Source organism: Typopeltis vanoorti, chromosome 8, assembly GCF_054136105.1.
Source record: "Typopeltis vanoorti isolate ZY-2024b chromosome 8, IOZ_Tvanoo_1.0, whole genome shotgun sequence".
Taxonomy (NCBI): domain Eukaryota; kingdom Metazoa; phylum Arthropoda; class Arachnida; order Uropygi; family Thelyphonidae; genus Typopeltis; species Typopeltis vanoorti.
The window spans coordinates 1,419,504-1,445,901 of record NC_143556.1 but is presented as its reverse complement, the minus strand read 5'-3'; the positions used below and the strand labels follow the sequence as shown (position 1 = coordinate 1,445,901).

Sequence of the window (26,398 nt, the reverse complement as noted above, 5' to 3'; positions counted from 1 at the left end):
CATCCAGGAGTCTATGAAGTGCCCTGTTCTTGCCATCAAGTCTACTACAGATAGACAGGAAGAACTGTGGACATCCGCCTCAGTGAACACAAAAAATATATTCAACACTTTCACTATGGCAAGTCTGGTCTGGCAGACCATGCTTTGGATACCCCTGCACACAGGATCAATTGGAAAGAAACAAAAGTAATGCACAGAAGCCTTAAAACATACTCCAAACCTTAACAAGTATGGCTGTATAAATCTACCAAAGATTTGGGAGACAGTCATCCTAAGACCAAATTAATATTTATTACTTTTATTATTTTTATTTTTTAAAACTTCCTAAGACTATCATTTGGACTACTATTTCAAAACTTTGAATTTTTTATTTTTATTTTTATTTTTTTAACCTAGATGACTTAGACTAAATGGAAGAAGAGGACAAGGAAGACGAAGAAAATCTTGGCTGGCAGATATCAGACAGTGGACTGGTATGAACTCTGAGAGACTGCTCAGAATAGCTGACAACTGCTCAAAATTTGCCAAGGTGGTCGCCGACCTCTGATAGGAGATGGCACTCAAAGAAGAAGAACCTAGATGACGCCATATTAGGACTTTAGTCTTGCGTTGCATGCTGCAATTACTTATACTAGCCCCACTGTTACACAAGATTGCAGTTGTCTTCCTTTTGTAACAAACTTTTGTTGTGTGCTCTGAAGATGCTGATATAATACCAGTGAAATATTAGCTTCTAAGTTAATAAATAGTTATTTTCTTATCCATCTGTGTTCATATCATACCATGAGATCTATTACAACATGTCTGACGAACATATAAGCCTACCACACATATAGATCTTATTCCTCTGCCATTCCAAGTATATTTAAAATTATCCATGTTACTCCTCTTAATTAATATTAATTTCAATGGCTACTTAGCCTATTTTTCTTTAGGAGTACCCTTTTCATGATGTCACTGGCATTTTACTTATCTTTTTATCTACATGAAGAATATAAGGAAGGAATAATTTTGGACATACCTTTGTAAGGATGTTCTTGGTTGTCTTCTTTGGGAGCAGCATCAGGCATATAGCAATAAACATTTATATACCACTGCTGAAGTATGACAGAAAGGAAGGAGGGAGGGGGGGGGGGTGAAATGTGGAGATAGAAAGGTGTTGGAGAATTAAGGATAAGTCAAAGGTATGTTAGTTTGGAAAATATTATGAATCAAGATTAGGGGTAGGAGTAACAGGGTGTGAGTCATTTCGACTGAGTGTCATCTTCTTGATTCATCATATTCTATCTTTCTCCTTTCCCCTAAAAATTTCTATCCTTCACATTCTTCCCAAAGAATTCACAGCTCACCCTTGAAATCAGGGTTTCAAATTCTTTGTCTTAGCATCAATTCTCCCACACCTTTCTATCTTTGCATTTCAACCCTCCCTTCCTTCTGTCATACTTTAATGGTATATAAATGTTTATCGCTATATGCCTGATGCTGCTCCAAAAGAAGACAACCAAGAAAATCCTACAAAGGTATGTCCAAAATTATTCCTTCCTTATATTCTACATGTATCTATGTCTTTAAAACATTAATAATGCTCCCAAAAATCGAGTAAAAAGCCAATGACATCATAACAGGGATAATCCTAAAGAAAAAAAAAGCTATAAAAATTAATATTTATTTACATTTTTTTTTTTTTTAAAAAACCCAACAAGATTTGTATGTTGTAAGACTTACATTATCAGGGGTAGTGGTATATAACAGCACAAAAAATTACCGTTCCTTGATATTCTTGTCGAAGTAAATAAAGAGGAAAAAAGCAATCCTTTTCTGTATGCAGACCTACCACAATGGGAAGATTTTTAAATGTTGCTTCACATCACCATCCATTGAAAAGATAGGCCTAATTCACACTTTACAATTTAGTGCATACAATATTATTATTATTCAGGCCTCCATGGAGTCAAAAGACTCATTGTGGGAGGTCCTTCCTAAGAACATGAAGTCTGCCAAGATTCATCTACCGTTGAACCCACACTATTTTCAGACATTAAAAAAAATATTGTGTTAGGGACCACCAGATCGCAGCACTTACTAGTCGCCTTCTTCACTGCATGCCGATTATAATTAGTGATAGCCTTGGGCCAGCTATCTCTGATTGGCTACCAGTGGAGATTGAACAGCCCACTCAGTCCCCAAAAGTTAGATAGAGCTAAAAAATCAACCTCGCCTACTCCCTATATGGGAACAAAAAAGGCATTAGCTGATTTTTTTTTTTTTTGATATCTGAGTTAGAGAAATTTTTTACTTGGTTACAAACTTTTGTTGCATAAGTAACCTTATGCAAAACCCCCAACCCGAGGACCAGGATAACTCTCTTAGTCTGGCCCCTACTTCTTGACCTGTCTAGCTAGGGAGGCTCTAACAGTACTTAGCTACTGCTGGCATAGCTATTGAAGGTTGGTGTGTGCAAGCCTCCTTACTGCATCAAGATGGAAATACCATTAAGGAGGATAATTCTTTCTATTATCAATAGCATTCTACCTCCCTTTTTATCCTTTCTATCTTCATGAAATACATCATATCCTTCCATCTCAATTCCTGTCAGGATGTTATCCTCATGAAACCATGTCTAACTCATTCCAACAATTTTTGGGTGAACAAACTCAAGCAATGCAACCATTTTATTTCCCTTGTTTCTGATACTTCCAGCATTCATATACAAACCTAACAGCTCATTCCTGGATCTATAAGATCTATAACAAGTTTCGTTGATACCGCTGATAAGATGTGACATCTCCATACTTTCCTTGAGCCAATTCATTTGCTCATGACTATTTTTCACGGTATTAACAACACCACAAACACTTTTATCCACAAGGATGTTTTATTAATGCTAATATTTCGCTGGTTTTTAACTCAGCATCATCAGAGCACAACACACATGTAAACGCGACAGTGAGTGGGTGAAACAATAAAATTGCGAAAGACAAAAGATCTAAAGTCCTATTTTTGGCGCCCTCTAACGGAAAAAAAAAAAAAAAAAAAAAAAAAAAAAAAAAAAAAAAAAAAAAAGGCAGCAGTTATCCAGGAGTTTTTCTTAGGATAACCGTCTCCCAAATTTTTGGCAAATTAATGCAACCATATTTGTTAAGGTTGGGAGAATTCTTCAAAGCCATTGCTGACTCAAAAAATAATCTTTCAGATCTATAACAACTCCTAAATAGCACATTCGTTTTCCTCCATCTAATCCTGTGTGAAGGAGTGTCCAAAGCGTGGTCTGCCAGTCCAGACTTGCCATAGTAATAGTAGCGAATGTATCTTTCATGTTCTTCCAGGCGGATGTTCACTGATCTTCCTGTTTGCCCATAATAGGCCAAGTCACAGTCACATGGAACTTCATACACTCCTGGGTGTACTAAAGGGTGAAGTTTATCCTTTGGCGAGCGGATCAGAGTTGCCAGCTTGACATGAGGCTTGAAGGTGGTGCGAAGGCCATGTTTCAACAATACTTTGGCTATCTTTTCCGATGTACCTCTGATATAGGGATGGAAATGGTCATGTTGTATTCTTGTGTATTGGGGGGGGGGGGGCAGAGTAATGGGCCTATGTAGTATTTTTTCTATTTTTGTAGGGATTGTAGCCGTTGGCTAAGAACGTATGGCGCAGGTACTGGAGTTCAGTGTCAGAGCTGTATCGTTAGAACAAATGGCTCTGGCTCTGTGTGTAAGTGTTTTTAAAATGCCGTACTGTTGGACCTGGGTGATGATGTGATTGTTTATGTAGGTATCTTCCTGTGTGTGTAGGCTTCCTGTAAATAGAAAAGGATAGTGATCCATCTGAAAGGCGGGTGACTAATGTGTCAAGAAATGGTAGACAGTTATTTGATTCTTTTTCCACTGTGAAGTGAATTTTGGGGTGTTGGCTGTTTAGGTAGGTGACAAAAGCGTCCAAAGTGTCTTGTCCATGGGGCCAGATGGCAAACACATCGTCTACGTAGCGCAACCAGACTTGTGGCTTGTACGTTAGCTGTGGTAAGTACTTGGTTTTCAAAGTGTTCCATGTAAAAATTTGCTAATGGGGGGAGAGGGGGGAACCCATTGCAGTACCATTAATCTGTTTGTAGAATTTCCCACCCCATGTAAAGTAACCTGCATTCATAGTAAATTGAAATAATTCAAAAATGTCTGGGGGAAATTTAGACTTGATTAAATCAAGAGTGTCTATAAGTGGTACATTGGTAAATAGGGAGGTGACATCGAAACTAACCATTATGTCTGAATTTTTTAGGATTAGATTTTTAACCAGTGTTTTGAAATGGATTGAATTTTTAACAAAAGTAGAGGAGTTGCCAGTAAGTGGGGCAAGAGACTTAGCTAAATGCCGGGCCAGTTTATATGTGGGACTATCTATGCTATCAACTATGGGGCGTAGGGGAACATTAGTTTTGTGGATTTTTGGTAATCCATAAATACGGGGTGTTTTTAACATGAATTGGTTTTATTTTCCTGATGATTTCTTTGGGCCATGATGTCACTTTTTTTAGTAATTTTCGGACTTTTTTCTTTTGCGACATTGTAGGGTCTCGATGTATACTTTGATAGGTGGAACTGTCACATATAAGATCTTGCATTTTTTTGTTATATTCTTCTTTATTCATGATAACTGTTGCATTGCCTTTATCGGCTTTTGTAATAATAATAGCTAAGCTAAGTCTTAGCTAAGTCTCTTGCCCCACTTACTGGCAACTCCTCTACTTTTGTTAAAAATTCAATCCATTTCAAAACACTGGTTAAAAATCTAATCCTAAAAAATTCAGACATAATGGTTAGTTTCGATGTCACCTCCCTATTTACCAATGTACCACTTATAGACACTCTTGATTTAATCAAGTCTAAATTTCCCCCAGACATTTTTGAATTATTTCAATTTACTATGAATGCAGGTTACTTTACATGGGGTGGGAAATTCTACAAACAGATTAATGGTACTGCAATGGGTTCCCCCCTCTCCCCCCCATTAGCAAATTTTTACATGGAACACTTTGAAAACCAAGTACTTACCACAGCTACGTACAAGCCACAAGTCTGGTTGCGCTACGTAGACGATGTGTTTGCCATCTGGCCCCATGGACAAGACACTTTGGACGCTTTTGTCACCTACCTAAACAGCCAACACCCCAAAATTCACTTCACAGTGGAAAAAGAATCAAATAACTGTCTACCATTTCTTGACACATTAGTCACCCGCCTTTCAGATGGATCACTATCCTTTTCTATTTACAGGAAGCCTACACACACAGGAAGATACCTACATAAACAATCACATCATCACCCAGTCCAACAGTACGGCATTTTAAAAACACTTACACACAGAGCCAGAGCCATTTGTTCTAACGATACAGCTCTGACCACTGAACTCCAGTACCTGCGCCATACGTTCTTAGCCAACGGCTACAATCCCTACAAAATAGAAAAAATACTACATAGGCCCATTACTCTGCCACCCCCCACCCCCCCAATACACAAGAATACAACATGACCATTTCCATTCCCTATATCAGAGGTACATCGGAAAAGATAGCCAAAGTATTGTTGAAACATGGCCTTCGCACCACCTTCAAGCCTCATGTCAAGCTGGCAACTCTGATCCGCTCGCCAAAGGATAAACTTCACCCTTTAGTACACCCAGGAGTGTATGAAGTTCCATGTGACTGTGACTTGGCCTATTATGGGCAAACAGGAAGATCAGTGAACATCCGCCTGGAAGAACATGAAAGATACATTCGCTACTATTACTATGGCAAGTCGGTGACTCGGCAGACCACGCTTTGGACACTCCTTCACACAGGGATTAGATGGAGGGAAAACGAATGTGCTATTTAGGAAGTTGTTATAGATCTGAAAGATTATTTTTGAGTCAGCAATGGCTTTGAAGAATTCTCCCAACCTTAACAAATATGGTTGCATTAATTTGCCAAAAATTTGGGAGACGGTTATCCTAAGAAAAACTCCTGGATAACTGCTGCCATTTTTTTTTTTTTTTTCGTTAGAGGGCGCCAAAAATAGGACTTTAGATCTTTTGTCTTTCGCAATTTTATTGTTTCACCCACTCACTGTCGCGTTTACATGTGTGTTGTGCTCTGATGATGCTGAGTTAAAAACCAGCGAAATATTAGCATTAATAAAACATCCTTGTGGATAAAAGTGTTTGTGGTGTTGTTAATACCGTGAAAAATAGTCATGAATAACCATCAACGCCTAAGCTTATCAGTTAGAGCAATTCATTTGCTCCTTACTCATCCCAAAACCTTTTCAAATCCAACTGTTTTCCCTACATCCCAGGCCATCCCCCTTACCTTTTTGTCTACACATGCATTTGCATTCTCTTGGAGCATCAAACTTTCTCATGCTGTGTTTCCCTGTCCACCCCGAGTCTCTCCTTTTCCTGTTTGTTTGCACACTTGTTCTCTCATTCTCCATACTCATGCTACCCACTTCCTCATTTATAACCACCACTTTGATCCCGCCTTCTTTATTCTCCTGCTCTTTCACATCGCTTCTTACTTGCTCAGATTCATTCTCTGCACTCATTACTCTCCCTTCCAGTAGCAGTTAAAACCATTATTAAAACCATTCAAATGCAGTCAATCACTCTTATACAGTTCAATTCTTCATTCAAACTCATTCCTAACATTAACAAACTGCACTCCTTTCTCTTCACTCATTTCTGCTAACATATCATTCATAATTCTTGCTCTCTACCTCATCATTGTCATACCTGGGCAACATACTGACTACCTCGTGTGGATAGGCTTATGTGTTCGTCACACATGTCGATTGGATTTTAATGGTATAGGTGTGAACACATGTTGATAAGAAAATAAATATTTATTAACTTAAATGCTAATATTTCGCTGGTATTATATCCAGCAAAGTTTGTTACAGTAACGAGAACAACCGCAATCCAGTGTAGTGGGACTAGTATGAGTAATTGTAGCGCTTTTTTAAAAATTTTTTTAACTTAGATGCCGCCTAATTAGGACTTTAGTCTTTGTGTTGCACGCTACAATTACTCATACTAGTCCCACTGTTACACCAGATTGCAGTTGTCTTGTTACTGTAACAAACTTTGTTTGTATGCTCTGAAGATGCTGGATATAATAAAAGAGAAATATTAGCATTCAAGTTAAATAGTTATTTTCTTATCAATCTGTGTTCACATCTATACTGTTAAAATCCATCAACAATACTGACTACCTTTCTTATCATACTATTATCTTTTATCCTTCTCAATAATCCCCTCATATCCAATCTTACATTCTCCTTGTTCCAAGTCGTCATTTGTCCCTACTATCACTAGCAACTCCCGTTCTCACTTACTCTTCATGTCTAATGTCTCAATCACACTATTTATTTTACCTCCCAGAAAACTTCTTGTTTACCACACCTTTAATAATCAAATTGCCAAACCACCACTTGTGGGTCTTTCGTTATCATTTTCATACCGACATAATTTGTTTTCGTCTTTTTCACTCGTCCATACATATCTCCAATTCTCTTCATTTCACTTCCAATCAGCCTCATCTTCAGCAACTCAGCTTACAAATCTTGCATTATTTTTTTCTTTATCATTCATGCTCACTAGTCTCTCTCACTCTCTCACACACACACACACACACACACACACACACACACACACACACACACACACACACACACACACACACACACACACACACACACACCTGTTCACAGTCTTTCAAATAATTACTTTAGACAACTACAATATCTTTATTTTCAATCTTAATGTCACCATTATCATCTTTGATTCCTTTTAGAATACCCTTTCCTCCATTTTTAGCATTTTTTTTTCAGAGCCTCCAGAACATTTTGCAATCTTCCTGATATTTATTTTCTATGTTCTTGCCAAAGTTTTCTCATGACTTTTGTTTAGTTAGTTTTACACACTACTCTGATTTCTTGCATTTTTCTCTGTATTCTCTCAGAGCACAAGCTAACTTACTTGCTAGGAACTTCAATAGGCTTTCTTCTTTTCTTTACATCTTTAGCTTTCTGAGTTCATTAAGAAGTTTTACTTTTTCTGTCCTTACAGACCACCTCACCATGTACTTATCTGGATAAAACAATTAATGTTTTTTTTTTTTTCCTTTCTAGGTCTGCCATTGAATCTCCACGGTACTGTTCTTGTTTTAAAATTCTTTTTCATTTTTTTCATTAATAATATTTGTGTCTCTGAAAGCCGTTCAGCTTTTGATTTGTTTTAAAACTTCCTTGCACACTTTATTATTTTTTCCTCAATATGATATTCAATTTTATCCAACTCAAGAGTAAATGGTGATTACTTCCTATTTCAAATCCTCTATAACTCTTGTGTCTGAACTGGCATGAAAATATCACTATCAACAACAGCACAGTCAATTAGTCTTTTCATGTGCCTTCTCTTCTTGTGAATTTCTGCATATCATTATGTTGGAATATGGTATTAGTAATAAATAATCCACGTTCTGAACAGAAATCCAGGATACTTGCCATTATGTAAAATATATCTGATTATAAAAATTTATCAAGTTTCCCAAAACATTTTTTCACATCTGGCAATCATTTCCTACTCTGCTGTTAAGATCTCCATCAATGACAAACTTTTTTTGTGTGTCAGCTACCTACTCTAGTGCCTCAAAAAATTCCTCACTTCTTTAGTAGAATCTCCTTGTGAGACAATAGGCACAAATAAATCTGATTGTCCAGTTCCCCATTCTTATATTTGCTCACATTACTTTATTTTATTTGGCTAATCCTTTTCCCTGATCATTATTGTTAGAATATAACATCTTGTATTTGTTGATGAGAAAGATCTCATCTGCTTTTGCCGTTGTTTTGGTAAGACCTATTACATCTATGTGGTACTTATCCAATTGCTCTGCAATTTCCATTGCTTTTCCACTGATGCTTATGTTGATGGTGCCGATCTCGAAGTCTGCTGATGGGACTGATCAAGTTCGAATTTGTTCCAGTATCTGACTTTTTGTAGTTTGCCTGGTTCCCTGAAAACAATCAGGAGATCTTGTTTAATCAGGTTAACATCCCACCTAGTATGAAATTCTATCATGCTATTTTGGCTTTAGCTTTCTGTTACTTTACTTATTCTGCTGTCTATTTCCAAATTTAATTTGCTATCTTCACTAAATATTGTGCCTAAATAGCTGAAAAGTTTTACTTGTTCTATAGGTTCTCCATTCAGGATGCAGCTGATGTTTTCAATGTTTCTGCCTATTTTCAATGTGTTTGTCTTTTTAATTTTCATACCAAATTTATTACAGTTATTCAATTTGGTCAGGGAGTTTTGTAGACTTGTCCTGAATTTGCTTAGGAGTATAACATCATCTGCATAAAGCAGAATTGAGATAAACATCTCCAATTTTGATTTCAGGTTTAACACTTTATGGATCACATTATGAAGATAACACTTTTCTTCGTAATGTGATCCATATAGATGATGAACAAACAGTGGAGACAATGTACATCCTTGTAGCCCACCTAACTTAACATCAAACCATCTTATTGTATCTCCTTCAATTCTAACTGCTATCCTAATCTATAATCTCTTGGCATCTTTAAATTACAGTATAACCAAATGAAAACTTTCAACACCTATCTCTAATCCAGAGTATTTTGTAATAAGGTATTATACCTTCTAAGTAGTTGCATATGGAAACATGAATTCTGCATTACTTCAACCTTGGTATCGCTACTGGGTCTGGCTCCCACTGATGAGACCTTGATAAAGGTCAAAAATGGTCAGGGTAGGGACCATCCCATAATGCATAGCATTATACATGTACGTAAGGATATGTGCACTGCATTATGGGATACTAATCCAATTGGTGAGAGGTTATTAGCCTCTATATACAAGTAGCCCAGTTGTGAAGTACTTCATGCACAAACTTTGCTTACACTTTGGAATAAGGAAGAAACCAAGAATATAATTTCTTGGTATCTTTAATTTATAATGCTAGCAAAGGTTGGGCAATTGGTAGAGCCAGCCTCTGCTACTAATCGCTCAGTAAAAAGTTAAGCAAGTTTGAGCATGGTTAGCAGTTGGAAGGGAATCAATTGTTCGATGCTGTTAGCACACTCTCCCTCAATGAGTCTCTGGACTCCCTGGAGGTGTCACATAATAATAATAAAACCAAGTAAAAAACTTTTTCAAACTCTACTCAAATCTTTGTTCTGATATTATCAATCTTCCACAATCATTCCTCTTCCTACTATACAAACACAGTTCCATGTTTGATTTGATCTCTAGAGAATGGTTTCCAGACGATGTAAAAAATAAATGGAAAAATACAAATACAAATATATATATATATATATATATATATATACACACACTAGGGGGCTATGCCCCCCTGGCAAGTACGGCACCAAACCCCCAAATTCCGGACTGGTAGGCCGGTTGTTCTTGAATTCTGATGACTCGAAAGGGGGTGGTTGAAGAGGTTGCAGAATCTATAGTGCATTAGTGCCATTATTATTATTATTCAGGCCTCCATGGAGTCAAAAGACTCATTGTGGGAAGTCCCTCTTAGGAAACGCAAAGTCTATCATACCACTCCTTAAACTCATTGACCGCTCTCACTCTCACCACTCTATCAGGCAATGCATTCCATGATTCAACCACCCTCCATGCAAAGAAACCACTCCTCACTCTCTTGCTCACAGTTTCCTATTGTAATTTCCAGGGATGGCCTCTTGTCATCACTCCTTCCCGCTGTTCAACCAAGCGAAACAACTCCCTAGTGTCAACCCTGTAACCACCTCTCAACAGTTTAAAACTCTCAATCATATCACCTCTCCATCTTCCATCCACCAAACTCTACAGTCCACATTCCATCAGCTGATCCTCATAACTAACATTGTACAGTCCTCAACCATCTTTGTTATCTGCCTTTGTACCCTTTCCATAGTCAATTTATCCCCTTCAAATCCTGGGATTTGAAGGGGATAAATCTGGGAACAAAATCTGTGAACAATAGTCTAAGTGTGGTCTGATCAGTCTGATCTTATACAACGGAATGATAAATCTTTTATCTCTGCTGGTCAGTGTTCTTCTCATAATTGCAGCAATCCTCTGTGTTACCTTCACCACCTTTGCAATATGTCCCCTAAATTTCAGGTTTCTATCAATCACCAACCCCCAGATCTGTTGTCTATCCTACTTCCTCCAGTATAGTGCCTCCAATAGGGTATGCAGCGTCCTATTGATGCTTCCCAAACTTCAAGACCTCACATTTTGCGGCATTAAACCAACACCCCCATTCATTTGCCCATCTATCTAGCTTATTCAAATCCTCTTGCATGGCTACCACATCTACACTATTACTAATAACCCTTCACAGTTTCGCATCATCCGCAAACAACTGAATATCCCCTTGCAATCCACTGACAATGTCATTGATATAAAGGTTAAACAATATAGGTCCCAGTACTGAGCCCTATGGGACCCTACTTGTAACCCTCTGCCTCCTTGAAACTGACCCACCATACACAACTCTTTGATACCTATCAGACAGCCAATCCTGAATCTAGTTGACCAATCTGACATCCAGACCCATATGCTGCAACTTAAATATAAGCTTATCATGTAGCACCCTGTCAAATGCTTTGCTAAATCCAAGAAAATGGCAGTATATGCCTTTCCCTCATCTACTGCTCTTGTAACTTTATTATAAAAGGCTACCATATTACTAAAACAAGAGCACCCCTTCACAAATCCATGTTGACTCTCACAGATAACATTACCCTAATCTGCCCAATGCTGTATACAGTCCCTCACTAATTTCTCCAAGATCTTAACTACTGATCACACACAAACTGGCTATATTTAGACACTTCCAGTCTGCTACCACCCTTGTATAGGTACTAATGGGTATAGGTACAACCATGTAAGATGGTTGGAGAAAAGCAATCTATCGATATTCTTCTTGAACAGTAGAGTATAACTGGAAAACACTTTGTGAGATATGCAAGAGCTAGACAATAAAGGTCAACAGAATGAAAAGGAAATGGAACAGGTTCAGATTTGCAGGTGGACTGTAATAGACTGAGCAACCTATTTTAACAGGCTTAATAAGGAAAGCTAAAGAACAATGTCAGTTCAGTGGTAGACAGTCAGAAACATTCCAACTCTTAGATGATTAAGTGAGCTGCTGAGAGAAGAAAATCATTGATTAGTCAAATGCTCTTCTGAACAGCAATAAGAATTTTAAGGCAAGCATTTGGTGCATCTGCCAAGAGGAAAGTAGTCTAAAGGATTTGGTCAATTTTAATTATGGCAATATACACTGGAATGATGAGATAGCAACTGGAAGTAAAGAAAATGAGTTTCTTGATTATTATAATTACGGCTATTTTGTCTGTTTCAGTTTAGGAGTGCCCATGTTTAAATGTCTTTGGCTATTTACTCATGAATTCTTAGGGCATTGTAGATGTAAATTTACCAAAAAGTATATGTAGCATAAGGAAGAGAAATTTACACATACCTTTTACTGGGTGTTGTGGCTTTTCTTCTTTCTGCGATGTCCAAAAACTACTGCGTGTGTGGAGGGGGAGGGTAGTCAATTTGGGAGAATTAAATTAGAAAAGCCCGGGTTTTTTTCCAGTAATATATATATAAACATATATATTATATTACTATATTCACCTTTTCCCCCACCCTATATAATATAGTATTATAATATATATGTTATATATTATATTACTTTGATTTTTTATATAGGGAAGGGGAAAAAACATGGGAGTTTTCCCAGAAATAATATACATGAGTTTCTTGAGTTTTAGGGAGATAACTACCTCAGACAGTATGTAACAGAGGGCATGCGAGGATTGAGGGTCTTGGATTTGGTCATCTTATCAGAGGATGTAATTATAAATGAGGTGTCAAATCATCCACCTCATACACATGGTGAGAGTGACCATGAGGTGATTACCTGGGTGGTTGCCAGCAGTGTGAGGACCTCTGTGAGAAAAGGGTATACGTGGAACTACAAGGGGGGGGGTGATTATGAAGAGCTCAGGAGAAAACTTGCAGGTGTAGCATGGAATGAGGAGTTAGCTGGAAAAGAGATCAATGCAGCTTGGGGGGATTTTCAAAAACTATCTAGTATATGCAATGTCTAAGTGTATTCCAAGGGTGAGAAGGTTAAATAAGGTAGGTGTGATATAGATGAATAAAGAGATTAAGCATGTAATACAGAGAAAGAGGGCATTGTGGAGGCAGCATAAGAGAAGTGGAAATAATCAATTCCATGAGGTCTACAAAGACCAGGCAAGGAGGGTGACTTAGTTGGTGAAGGCATGAACAGCAGTTAGCTAATGAAGCCAAAAAGAATCCTAAGGAGTTCTTTTGATATGTAGCCAGCAAAAGAATGATTATGGAAGGATGACATTGATTGAAGAAAATGGTATAAAGACAGCTGTTGCAGAATGTGTGGTGGAGATACTTAATGAGCAATTCATAAAGGTCTTTCGATTTTGTGAATGTAACTTCATGGAGAGATTGAGAGCAGTAGATGAAGGGGAGGAGAGACTGACTGTAAGTGAGCAAGAGGGGGTATGGGGAGTTGAGTAAACTAGATGTTAATAAGGCTGTGGGATATTGGATATTAGATTAGTGCATTGGATTGGAGACAATATATCGCCACATATTCTGAAGGAATGTGCCAGGGAGTTGACACCTGTCTTGACATGTTTTTTTAATACGAGTCTTGCACTCAGTCAAGTCCCTAACGAGTGGAAGGAGGGCAAGATTGTGCCACTTTATAAAGGAGGTGATCGAACTTAAGCATCAAACTATAGGCCTATCTATGTGTCAGGTGTTGTGGTTAAGTTGTTGGAGAAGCTTGTGAGAACTAGGATCCAGAGTTGGGTTGACAACAATGGTATTATCTTTGATGGACAGCATGAATTTGCTAAAGGGAGGTCATGTTTTAGTAATCTACTTACTTATTACAATAAATTGACTGCTTCCTTGGACAGAGGAGAAAGATACACAGTAATATACTTAGATTTTGCAAAGGCTTTTGATAGAGTAGTTTGACTCTATCAAACTACTCTATCTCTAGTTTGACTATCAATTTATCAATGATAAATTGATAGTCAAACTAGAGCAGATGGGGTTGGATATTAGATTAGTGCATTGGATTGGAGACTGGCTATCTGATAAATATCAACAAGTTGTGTATGGGGGAGCGATATCCAGGAAAAGGAAAGTCACTAGTGGAGTGCCTCAGGGGTCTGTTTTGGGGCCATTACTGTTTAACTTGTATATTAACAATATAGGTGAAGATTTGGATGGAGATATTCAGTTGTTTGCAGATGATGCAAAGTTGGGACAAAACATGAAGGGTAGTGAAGATGTTGTGACCTTACAAGAAGACTTGAATAAATTGAATGATTGGGCACAGAAATGGGGATATGAGTTCAATGTTGCAAAATGTAAGGTTTTAAAATTTAGAAAACAAAGATGGGATGTAGAATTTATGCTTGGTGAGGATATATTGTTGGAGGTGGAAGAAATAAGAGATCTGGGGGTGATAGTGGATAAGGATCTGAAATTTAGGGGACACATAGCCAAAATTGTGAAGACAACACAAAGGCTTCTGGGAATGATGCAGAGGACACTGACGTGTAGAAGTAGGGAGATTCTTGTTTCGTTGTATAAGGCTTTGATTAGGCCACACATGGACTATTATGCCCAGATTTGGTCACCTGGTTTTCAGAAGGATGAAGAGATGTTGGAAAGGGTCCAAAGGCGATTGACTAAGGTATCTGACCTCTGGAATGTCGAGTATGAGGAAAGATTGAGAAGATGTAATTTGCAGAGTCTGGTGGACAGGAGGAAGAGGGGAGATATGACAGAGACTTAAGTTGGTAAGCGGTTGTTATAGGATGAATGCTGGAGAAGTTCTACAGAAAATTGTGGGAGATTGGGAGAGAATCAGAGGTCATCCCTGGAAACTGTATAACTGTAAAGAGGGTGTGAGTAGGGGGGTGAGAGGCAGGTTTTTTTCGTGCAGAGTTGTAAATGATTGGAATGCCTTGCCCGTGATTGTGGTGTCTGCAAGGAGTTTGAATGTGTTCAAGGCACGGTATGATGAGCTGTGTGTGTATGATAAAAGGACCTCCCAGATGAGTCTTTGACTCCATGAGGTCTTGTGGGAGTAATAATAATAATTTGTATAGATGTAGTGTCTTGAGCAAAAAATGAAAACAAAAAAAGAACATCAGGTTTTTCAGAGGTTAAGGAGGTTATCAACATGGAAAAAAAAGCTACAGGTATTTCTTTTTGGACTGTTGTTTGACAATATGGGTATTATCAAAGATAAGGGAAAATGAATACCCTTTTGATTTTTCATGAGGAAATAGCCCTGCTACCTCTGTATGAGACAGTTAATTCAATGCAACACAGGGTTTTGGTGGCATTGAAGGCAACCAGGTTATCCTAACTCCAATGAATAATGGTATAAAAATTTCAGTTAAAAGCAATAATCATAAAAGATTAGGAAGCCCAGAATGTTTCTCCACTGCAAAGTGTGACAAATGAAAAAGAGAAACAAAGTGCAGTGCATTATCATCAACAAAAATATGGATAGGGTTATTAGTGAGACAAAGTCAATTATGCATGTACAACAGAACAGAATCTCAAATACACTCCTCTTGCACTGGGTGTGAAGGGGAAACAGGTATCAACTACAACATACTGCTTAACTAGTGAGAGAAAATTGACAATGTACCTACAAAAGGAGGAGGATGACAGACTACCACCAAAGAATAGCAATTTCCAAAGCATTTGACTGGATCTAACAATTGATTCTAGACTCGATGGAATACTCTGGAAATGTGAAGAGCAAAGCACTAACTGTAGTACAAAGGACATTCTCCGGATGGTGAGAGGCTGATCTCCATTATTTCAGATTGGCTGCTAGTTGTTTTTGGATTTAAGAAGCAACTCAGGCTATGAGGACAGTTTCCCTGTTCAGCATAATGAAAAATTCAAGTTTCTGGGATGTGATAGGGAACCCTGCTATCTCTAAGCATTATTTAAAGGAGAATGACATCAAAGCAATAAATCCAAAGTTTGATGTCATTCTCCTTTATATTAAAGATGTTTTCATCTCTCCCTTTTCTGCAAAAGATGTAGGATGTGGGCACGTTCCAGATGCATTACAATCAGGTTCATCCCTATGTACAAAACTGCCATGCCCTCAAATGGAAGAAGGTTTCCACAGTATGTCCGACATGTCATTCACGCTGCATGAAAAAGAAAGATATTGTTATTATTATTATCTGAGACCTCCTGGGAGTCAAGGACTCACTGAGGGAGGCTCACTGTTGTACTTTGGAGAATAAACAAGGCATTAGCCACTTAAAACTTCTAATATGTAATGTGGTGATGTTCTACAGAGCATAAACATAATCTAACACCTAGTTTTTATCAAGTCCATATAAATGACTTATGAGTTAAAATAATCATTTACTGACTCTAATACTGTAACATAAATTCAACATTTGTCAACAAACTGCAGGGTTCTAATTCCATATATTTCTGGTATCTCTGAATCCATGAGTAGAATTACGAAGAAGTTTCACCCTAATTCCAAATTTTCCTATCAACAAAATTTCTCATCTGTTACGATCTACAAAAGGCAAAATGTCACAAGGGATTGAGTAAACACCCAATCCCTTGTGAATGTGATTGACATACTTTGGAAACACACAGGCTGTTTTTTGCAAAAAAAAAAAAAATCAACAAACATCAATACTACATCAAATACCTGAAGCCTCAAGTTCATCAGCACAGCATTGATACTGAACATAATATCCTATGGGATGAGCTCATCTTCTCCATAGAGGCAGTTTCAAATATGAATACCTTTTCAAAGAAAGGTTTGGTCTTATGTCACGTCATCAAATTCCTGACACATACTCTCAGGGGTGTACCAAAAATCATTTTAATAGATTTTAATATTCTTTTCTAGAATATATGCGTGGATATTTCACTATGTCAAGTCGGGTCTGGCAGACCATGCTTTGGATACCCCTGCACACAGGATCAATTGGAAAGAAACAAAAGTAATGCACAGAAGCTTCTACAAGTCAGAGAGGTTGTTCCTGGAATCAACAGAAGCCTTAAAACATACTCCAAACCTTAACAAGTATGGCTTTATAAATCTACCAAAGATTTGGGAGACTGTCATCTTAAGACCATATTAACATTTATTACTTTTATTTTATTTCATTTTTTCAACCTTTCTAAGACTATCATTTGGACTACTATTTCAAAACTTTGAATTTATTTATTTATTTTTTAAACCTAGATGGCACTTTATTAGGACTTTAGTCTTGTGTTGCACACTGCAATTACTTTTACTAGCCCCACTGTTACACCAGATTGTGGTTGTTTTGCATTTGTAACAAACTTTGTGTTGTGTGCTCTGAAGATGCTGGATATAATATCAGCTTTTAAGTTAATAAATAGTTATTTTCTTAATCATCTGTGTTTACATCAAACCGTGAAATCTATTACAAACATTTTCTAGAACATAGCAGCTGTTCTTAATAGGTAAAGCAATTGTTTTATATACCTTCTTGTATTCCTACTCATTGATTTGCTTGTTGTTTCCACACACCAATGAATTCCTTTTATTTTCGGGAAGAAATATTTGTACTTTCATTGTGGTTATCGTGTAATTTTTGCTGAATCATTTATTGAAGTTTTCTAGCTGACAGAAAAGTAGATATGCATCTTAAAATTTATATTCTTTGAAGGAATTTTTTCTATGCAAATTTAACCAAACCATCAACTGAATGAAACATTAAACAATAAAATGATTTCTTATTTGAGAAACCAAGCAAACAAAATCATACATGAAATGAAAACATGATTATGTTAGATTCTTCAGTATCGATGGATGGTGAATTAAGCAATAATCTCTAATTTCCTTTATAATGTACACTCATCTTCATAGATTGTCTTCCAGAATTAAAAATGACTTTATCTGAATTGATGATGTAACCAGGATGTTAAATAATAGGCAGCCAGGCCTTACTACAGTTTGGATTCTCAGAGCAAGCAAGAGAGTCAAAGACACATGATGAGATGAGATGATAAGAACAACACGAAAGAAATGAATGAGGATGGTCATGTGATGAAAGGTAGAGAAAACTGTAGTGACCTCAGCAGTGGGATGCAAAAGGTTGATAACAAGAATATGAGGTTAAAGTTCAAGGTTATTCATTGGCTTGTCATATATCAAAGGGAAATACAAAAAGAATCTTATATTCCTAATTTTTATTTATTATTCTTCAATATTTTATTATTTATTATCTTCTGTTATTATCTTAACAGCTTTCAGCCTGTGATCTAAAGTTAAAATCCGACTGGTAGTGAATGAATCAGAAGTCATGTCATATTGCACTTCATATGTAGAGCCATCATCTTTATATTCATAAAGGTTAACCAAGTGTGAGGTTTTCATTCATGATATAGAAAGGTAAAATAATCATAATTATTTTTATATGGGCTAATCCAAGGAGTCAAAAGCTCATCAAGGTCATCTTCCACATCATACAGTGCATAAATACATATCATTCTTTAAAAGCATTTAATGAATAGGCATGCACGGCATCTGTAACCCATTCGACACTCACTACGAGAAGAACCTGGATCTCGCATGCTTTCCAATTATACCACTAGTTCTTTGCACTACATTCCATGCGCTATAAAATCCCACTTGTGTCTATATTAAGTTTTTTCGCTATGTAGCAAGCAAGAGAAGAAATGATTATGGAAAGATAACTTTACTCAGTGCTGATGGTAGGAAAGTGCAGAAGCACAAGAAATAGTTGTTACTAAGTGATCACTTTGCAAGGATATATCGTCTAGGCGGTGACTTTGCAGTTACTGAGGTGACACTGATGCAAGCATCGAGGTAGATAAACTGGAAGTACTCAGTTTTGAAAAATATCTGTGTGAATACAGCAGTGGGCATAGATGGTATGTCTGATTGTGTGCTATGAGAATGTGCAAGTGAACTGGAAGTGCCTTTGACAAAGTTGATTAATCTAAGTCTCAGTTCTGAAAAGGTTACAAGGGAGTAGAAAGAGGGTGAGATAGTACAGAAGCAGCAAATTAGAGACCAATTAGTATCTCTGGAGTGGTGGTTAGAATACTGAAAAGTAAAATTTAGGATTCAATGGATATGAATATGATATTTTATAGTGAACAGCATGGCTTTGTAAAAGGCAGGTCCTGCCTCAGTAATTTATTCACATTTTATAAGGTGATGACAGCAGAATTGAATATAGGAAATGGCTATATCATGATACTGTTGGACTTTGCAAAGGCATTTGACAGAATTCGCATGGAAAACTATTACATAAGTTGAAGCAAATGGGAATGGATATGAGGCTGGTGGCATGGTGGGGTAGGAAGCTGATCATTAGACAGTGGTGTATGATGGAGTGGAATCAAGACAAATGAGGGCAACTAGGGGAGTGTCTTGGGGCTCTGTACAAGGACCACTACGCTTTAATTTGTATATTAATGATATAGTAGAAGATTTTGAAGGGAACATTCAGTTGTTTGCTGATGATGCAAAACAAGGGAGGATATTAGTTGATGAAGGATGTAGATATTTTACAAGATGGTTTAAATAAGCTGGCAGTGTGACCAAAGGACAATGGTTGTCAATAAAATGTAAGGTACTGCACTTTGGGATGAAAACATTACGTGCTTTGTATCATAATGATGGTACTAGTTTACAGGAAATTGATGACACTAGGGTTCTGGGCGTGATGGGGGATAGAGATTTGAAATTCAAAGGACATATTGCAAGAATTAGCCAAAAAAAAAAATAAATAAATAAATAAAATAATAATCAATGCTTCCAAAACAGAGTTTGAAAGAGCAAAAAGCAGGAAATTAGCAGCCTGTTCAAATGTCAGCTGAGCCTTTTGATCTCTCGGCAAAGCAATTGGTCGTAACTTCTGCTCAATATTATTCCCACCCTATCATACCTAGATGCTCTACTGCATTATCACCTAGAGAAAAAAGCCAATCTCCTGGCCTCACACCTTGCTTCCAATGCATACATAATTGAAAATGGTAAATGTACCCCAACAGGGTAACAACCCAGCAAAAATTTTTGTATCAACTTATACAGGAAAAAGGTACTAAATCTGGAAAAAAAAAAAAAAAAGTACTAAATTTTTATTTGCTTTCGTTTCACTCTATTTAGGGCATTTTATGATATTACTACCTTATTTTGCTAAATTAATTAACTCTTTAGAAATAGTAAAATCTGTAGCTGATAAATGTTTCGATTTTCCTTTTGTCAAAAGGAGTCCATTCATGAAGGGAGTTTGTAGTTGATTTCTTATTTTATTATTATTTATTGTCACTGCTGAAAATATTATTTCAGTTCCTTTTTTATCCCCTGATTTAGAATCAAATTTAAATTTAGACAGTTTTTCTTGCTACTTGTCCATGTTTTAAAAGGAAAATCCAAATAATCTATTTGATGAAGAACTGAACAAGTTTTTGCTAATAAAAACACTGGACTTCAAACCCACCGTACTGAATAGAAACCTACTTCAAATCAAACTTCAGGCAATGAATTGAAATTCGTATGATATCGATTATATCTCATTGTTGAAGTTTGAACATTTTTAAACATCTGACTGTTTAAATAACCTGACAATTCCATCGTTGTGTGCTAAGTTTTAAATATAGAGCAAAATATTTACATAATGGGGTTCAAATTATGCTGGCATCAATAAAAGGTGGTTACTCCTATTAAAATATTTAATTTTTTCAGTTGTTTTCATTGTTGTAATGATCTTATAATGTGCGAGAAGTGTTTGAATAGTGAAGAATATATTTTCATTGTCTAATGCCAGTCGGATGGTGTGAGTATGGGATCAGGAGGGAAGACAGGGTTAGCAAACAGTGAGAGGAGCTATCTTGAAAGTACCCACCTAATAAACGACTGCCAGTATGGATTCCATCACAGCCAATCAACAGGAGATATGCTCATATGTCACCCATCTCTGGACAAATACCATGGAGAAGTTTGGTGAATCTCTGGTATCTAGTTGAGCTGGTCTGGCACAAGGGTTTACTAGCTGCCATATTTTGGTCTGTCTCAAGACTTCTGTAGTTGGATTGCCAGGTTTCTGTTTGGATGCATACTATGTGTGGTGGTGGATGGTTCCTTATCCTCACCATTCAACTAATGGCAGGGGTTCCACAAGGTTCTGACATCTCACCAACCCTCTTCCTGCTATATATCAATGACCTACTTTAGCTGACCTCCAACCCAATACACAGTTTTGTAGATGACAGCACATTGCACTCCTCACTTTCATTTTATAAACTTTACTCTACAAAACTGGCCTCAACCTACAGAACATCAACCACCACCACGCTCAATTCTGATCTCCAAGCCATCTTTCAATGGGGTTCAGATAACTTAGTCAATTTCAATGCTAATAAAATCCAGTAGTGTCTTCTCATAAAAAAAGAACCATTTTCTCCTAGTATTATTTTTGACAACACTCAAATTCCCAGACAATTTGAAGTTTCTCTTCTTGGAATTATCCTTACATCAAGATTCTCCTGGCATATACTCTCTCAGCTTCTAAAAACCTAGGATTTCTCAACACAGAGGAGAGCAATTAGACTTATTAATGACCCATCTCTTACCAACTCCCCCACTTTCATACAGACGTCTGGTTTCCGCAATGTGTATTCTACAAATATTTCCATTGGAAACGTTCATCTGAAATAGATCAATAATTCCTCCACTTAGTACTAAGCTCATTGGAACATGTGCAGCTGCTGCTCAACATCCCTTCACTGTGCACCCTGAAACACAGATAAAGTTTCTTTTTCTCTGCCATCCGTGCAACTGCTGTACTGTGGAACAGTCTTCCCTAAGGAATACAATATACAGTCATTTAAATCAAATGTGAATAAGTTACTCCTTTCCCAACCCACTCCATACATGGTACTAAAGGTTGATCAACTAACCTCTCGTATATGGCCTCAACACACACACACAAAAAAAATATATATACTGTATATATATCAAAGGATTACTTGGATGCCAAAGAGCACAATGACAAGTAAAGATAGGGAAGTTATTATCCCTCTTTATAAGGCTATGATTCAGCCACATGTTGACTACTCTGCACAGATTGGCAGTCGGTGTTTCTTGTAGATGAGACGATAGTGGAGAGGATTCAGAGACGAGTGACTAAGGTGGTGACAAGTCTGTGGAATGTTCCCCTATGAGGATAGATCGAGGGTATAATGAGCTGCAGAGCTTAGCTGACAGGTGGAGGAGAGGGGATATGATAGACACTTATAAGATACTTACGGGATACTATATGACTGACACTGAAGAAAATTTTCAAAACATGGGGAGTAGGGGGAAAACAAGAGATCACACTTGGAAGTTGTCTAAGAGTGTGGTTAGTAAGGGTGTGCAGACTACGTTCTTTTCTTGGAGACTGGTGAATGAGTGAAATTGGTTCCCAGCACCCCAACAGTGAATAGGTTTAAGTAGATGCATTAATGGATAGAGTGGGTCTCCCATGAGGAGTCTGCCTCTGTGGAGTGCCCACACAAATAATAATAATCCTATGACTTCCCCAACCAACATAAATGTTTCTATGATTTCTTCTCTTCCATCTATTGCTCAAGCTTGGAAACATATACCCTCACATTCCAGAGGCCAGATATCATGTTGTCTTCTTTATTCCTACAAGGAATAAAGGTGGTTGCTTCAACAGTACAACTAGTTATTAATCATGTCAGAAATGTACTCCCTAAACTTTGTTTCTTCTCTATCTACCATCACTGTGGGTCTCTAGCTGCAATGAGCCACTTGTAGCAAATTAGCATGAACACAATATCTGCTTGAAAGTTTATTTTTTCACTTGGTTAGAGTATAATAAAATTAGTTTAATCCTTTATCCAAGTGTGAGCAAACAAAGGTTGCGCCTGAAGTATCTTCAGGACTAGGGTAAAGTGATACAACACCAGGGCAACTCGTTGCAAAGGTGGAGAAAGCTACCAACACTCCTAACTCAGTATCTCCTATAATGCAAAACACATCTCCTTGCGGATATGTCTAATGTTATGCATTAAAGGAAGGGCCACTACCCAGACTAGTTTCGACCTTTATTGAGGTCTCTTCAGTGGGAGCCAGGCCCTAGTGGAAATACCAGGCAGAAGCATTAGCAGGTCATCTCTACCTATAGGAGTTGCCAAATGGTGTGCCACCCTTTTTTAATAAATTACTCTGGATTTAGAGAAAGATGTTGAAAGTTTGCTAATGCTTCTGCCTGGTATTTCCACTAGGGCCTGGCTCCCACTGAAGAGACCTCAATAAAGGTCGAAACTAGTCTGGGTAGTGGCCCTTCCTTTAATGCATAACATTAGACATATCCGCAAGGAGATGTGTTTCATTATAGGAGATACTGAGTTAGGAGTGTTGGTAGCTTTCTCCACCTTTGCAACGAGTTGCCCTGGTGTTGTATCACTTTACCCTAGTCCTGAAGATACTTCAGGCGCAAACTTTGTTTGCTCACACTTGGATAAAGGATTAAACTAATTTTATTATACAATATCTGCTTGCAATGTCCCCAGTGCATTTCCTTAATAACACTGAACTGCCATTCATTCATCCACAGAACTAGTCCATTCAGATAAGATTGTAGGGATTCTGTATCAGAAATGTCTCTTTATCACCTAACTTCATTAGCAGCAAATACTTCATCTATTACTACCCAGACCAACCCCAATGTCACTAACATACACATGAAATAACAATGGTTCAAGTGCAGATCCCTGTGCTACCCTAATAGTTATCCCTCTCTTACAATCAGTAACTCTACACATTTCTGTGATACCCATGGGTCAGTCATTCTCTTATCCATTACAGAAGCTTATTTTTACATACTTACCTCTCTGAGTTTGTATAAAATTTTCCTGTGTGAAATGTCTTGCCAAAATCCAAAGTATTGTAGTATATGCATTCCCCTTCTACAACTATGCAATCACTATTTTAAAAGGTCAGCAAACTGGTAGAGAAAGACACCATTAAACCCATGCTGTCCTCCACAGATATAACAAGAACACAGACTCAACATCAAAATTCAGCATGGAATTTTATCTGAATGTTTCATTTCACGAAAATTGAGCAGTTTCAAATTATATATAATATAATCCCCTTCTACAACTATGCAATCACTATTTTAAAAGGTCAGCAAACTGGTAGAGAAAGACACCATTAAACCCATGCTGTCCTCCACAGATATAACAAGAACACAGACTCAACATCAAAATTCAGCATGGAATTTTATCTGAATGTTTCATTTCACGAAAATTGAGCAGTTTCAAATTATATATAATATAGTTCAATAATTTATAAGAAAATCTCGTAGGAAAGTAAATGGAAATAAAGAAGTCGGATGGAATTATCGGGTCACAATCACGAAATATTGCCTCATATATTCAAAGCAATTATTATCCTTTAAATTAATCACCAAGGGGAGAGAGAGAGAGAGAGAGAAAAGTGTGTGTGTGTGTGTGTGTGTGTGTGTCGTCTATAAAGGAGGAAAAGGCCTATTAGTTCTATCTGCAGATAAGACTAACAGGTTTCAATTTCATACGAAAGGAAAAGCTATAAAGAAAACTATTACATTACCATTTTACTTTATCAACAACATTCACTCAAACATAAAATTTAACGTACCTGCAAAAATGCACTCAAAAATCTCGAGGACGCTTGGATATCAATATTTGAAATATTAGAAAACCCTCCTAGCATACCATCAACAGTGGCCGGAACCATCTCCCAATATGCTTTCCCTTTGCTGTAAAACTGATTATCAGTTAAGGACATGTTTCAGATGTCTAAGAAATATAGCAACAATTAAACTATATTCTATCGAACTAGCAAACACACGTGTGGTTCAGCTGAAAGAACAACTGAACGCAGGTCTCATTTCAAACCATTAAAAATATAACATGTTCTGCTTCGTAATAAATTGAAACAATATGTATTAATGTGCGACTTTATTTAAATATGTTCATCTTTATCACGTAAAAAACACGAATAAAAATCCAATTATTTAGCATCTCCGAAATGAAACCTAAAATAACCCAAGAAAACCTTAACACAAATCGCAACCGACAAATTCCATTTCAAACTGCCCTCTATAGCTAAATCACCATCACCAATCCCTCTGTGTGAGTGTGTGTATATATATAGATGAAAATAGAGAATTGGACACACATATATCACCTTTAAAATTTATTCGCTTTTATTATACTTATTTATAATTTATTTGATTTAATATTAAATCCTTTATTAAAACATTTCCAAAAAAGGATAAAAAACTAAAAATTAAAAAAAATGCAACAAAACACATTAATAATCTTCATACACGCAAAAAAGTTTCACATCAGTTTCGTGAACATTTGAAACCTCACTAACAACTTAAACAATGTGCAGCACCACCTAGTCATCAAAACCAGACTTATTGTTCCTAAAGGAACTTCGACTGGCGAGCTCAACGACTGCTGCCCAAACTATACTTTGCACATTTTCTTTCACCACAAGGAAGACACTTGTATATTCATATATACTGATTTCTCAGAGAATGCAAAACTTTGAATCTGACCCTCTTTGATTTACTTTTTTTTCCCTCGGAAACACGGGATTTCCGTCCCGTAAGCTTTTTTAAAAAAAATCGACTTAAAACCGCATTTTTTCAGACAATGAATATATTGTGTTAGGGTTAAGGACCGCGATATGACGGCACTTTTTTTTTTTCACTTCTGTTCCAATAATCAAGCAGGCAGGGATCCTTAAGGTATTCCCCAAAAGCAACGCCGTAACATATATAGCGCCTTCCTAAAGAACACATGCCAATACCTATCATCTTGCCAAAACCACTAGCCGTTTGTAAACAAGCACCTTCCCCAAACAAATATTGCGTTTTTAAGCGTTTTCCTGATACAAATACAGTATGAATATCCTTTTTCCCCATAGAAACTCACATCACGAGCTGAGCCAAGTTTCGTATACTTTAGAACAACCTGTACGTAGTCTTTCGTAGAGTGGTGTCCTCTGGCATAAAGGGTGCCAAATATAACGATCTCTGTGTCTTCTACTCCTCCTTCTAGTGGTATGACTACTGCTTCAGGTCTCTGATGTAAGAACCTCCACTGATTGAATAAACGAAATATAACTGAAATGAAGGTTTTATCCTCACTCTACCATCTACATACTCACACATGCCAAAAAATCTATATC

General features: G+C 37.1%; 1 protein-coding gene across 3 annotated transcripts in view; it reads right to left on the bottom strand.

The window, feature by feature from the left end:
- Positions 1 to 25,257, bottom strand: part of Ntmt (N-terminal methyltransferase) — a 106,267-nt gene extending 81,010 nt beyond the window's left edge. For all 3 annotated transcript variants that reach the window (XM_090396501.1, XM_090396500.1, XM_090396502.1), the window contains exon 1: positions 24,833 to 25,257. In XM_090396501.1, the coding sequence (XP_090252627.1) occupies positions 24,833 to 24,982 (150 nt within the window). In that variant the 5' untranslated portion in view covers positions 24,983 to 25,257. The remainder of the gene's footprint in view (positions 1 to 24,832) is intronic.
- Between the last annotated feature and the right edge of the window lie 1,141 nt (positions 25,258 to 26,398).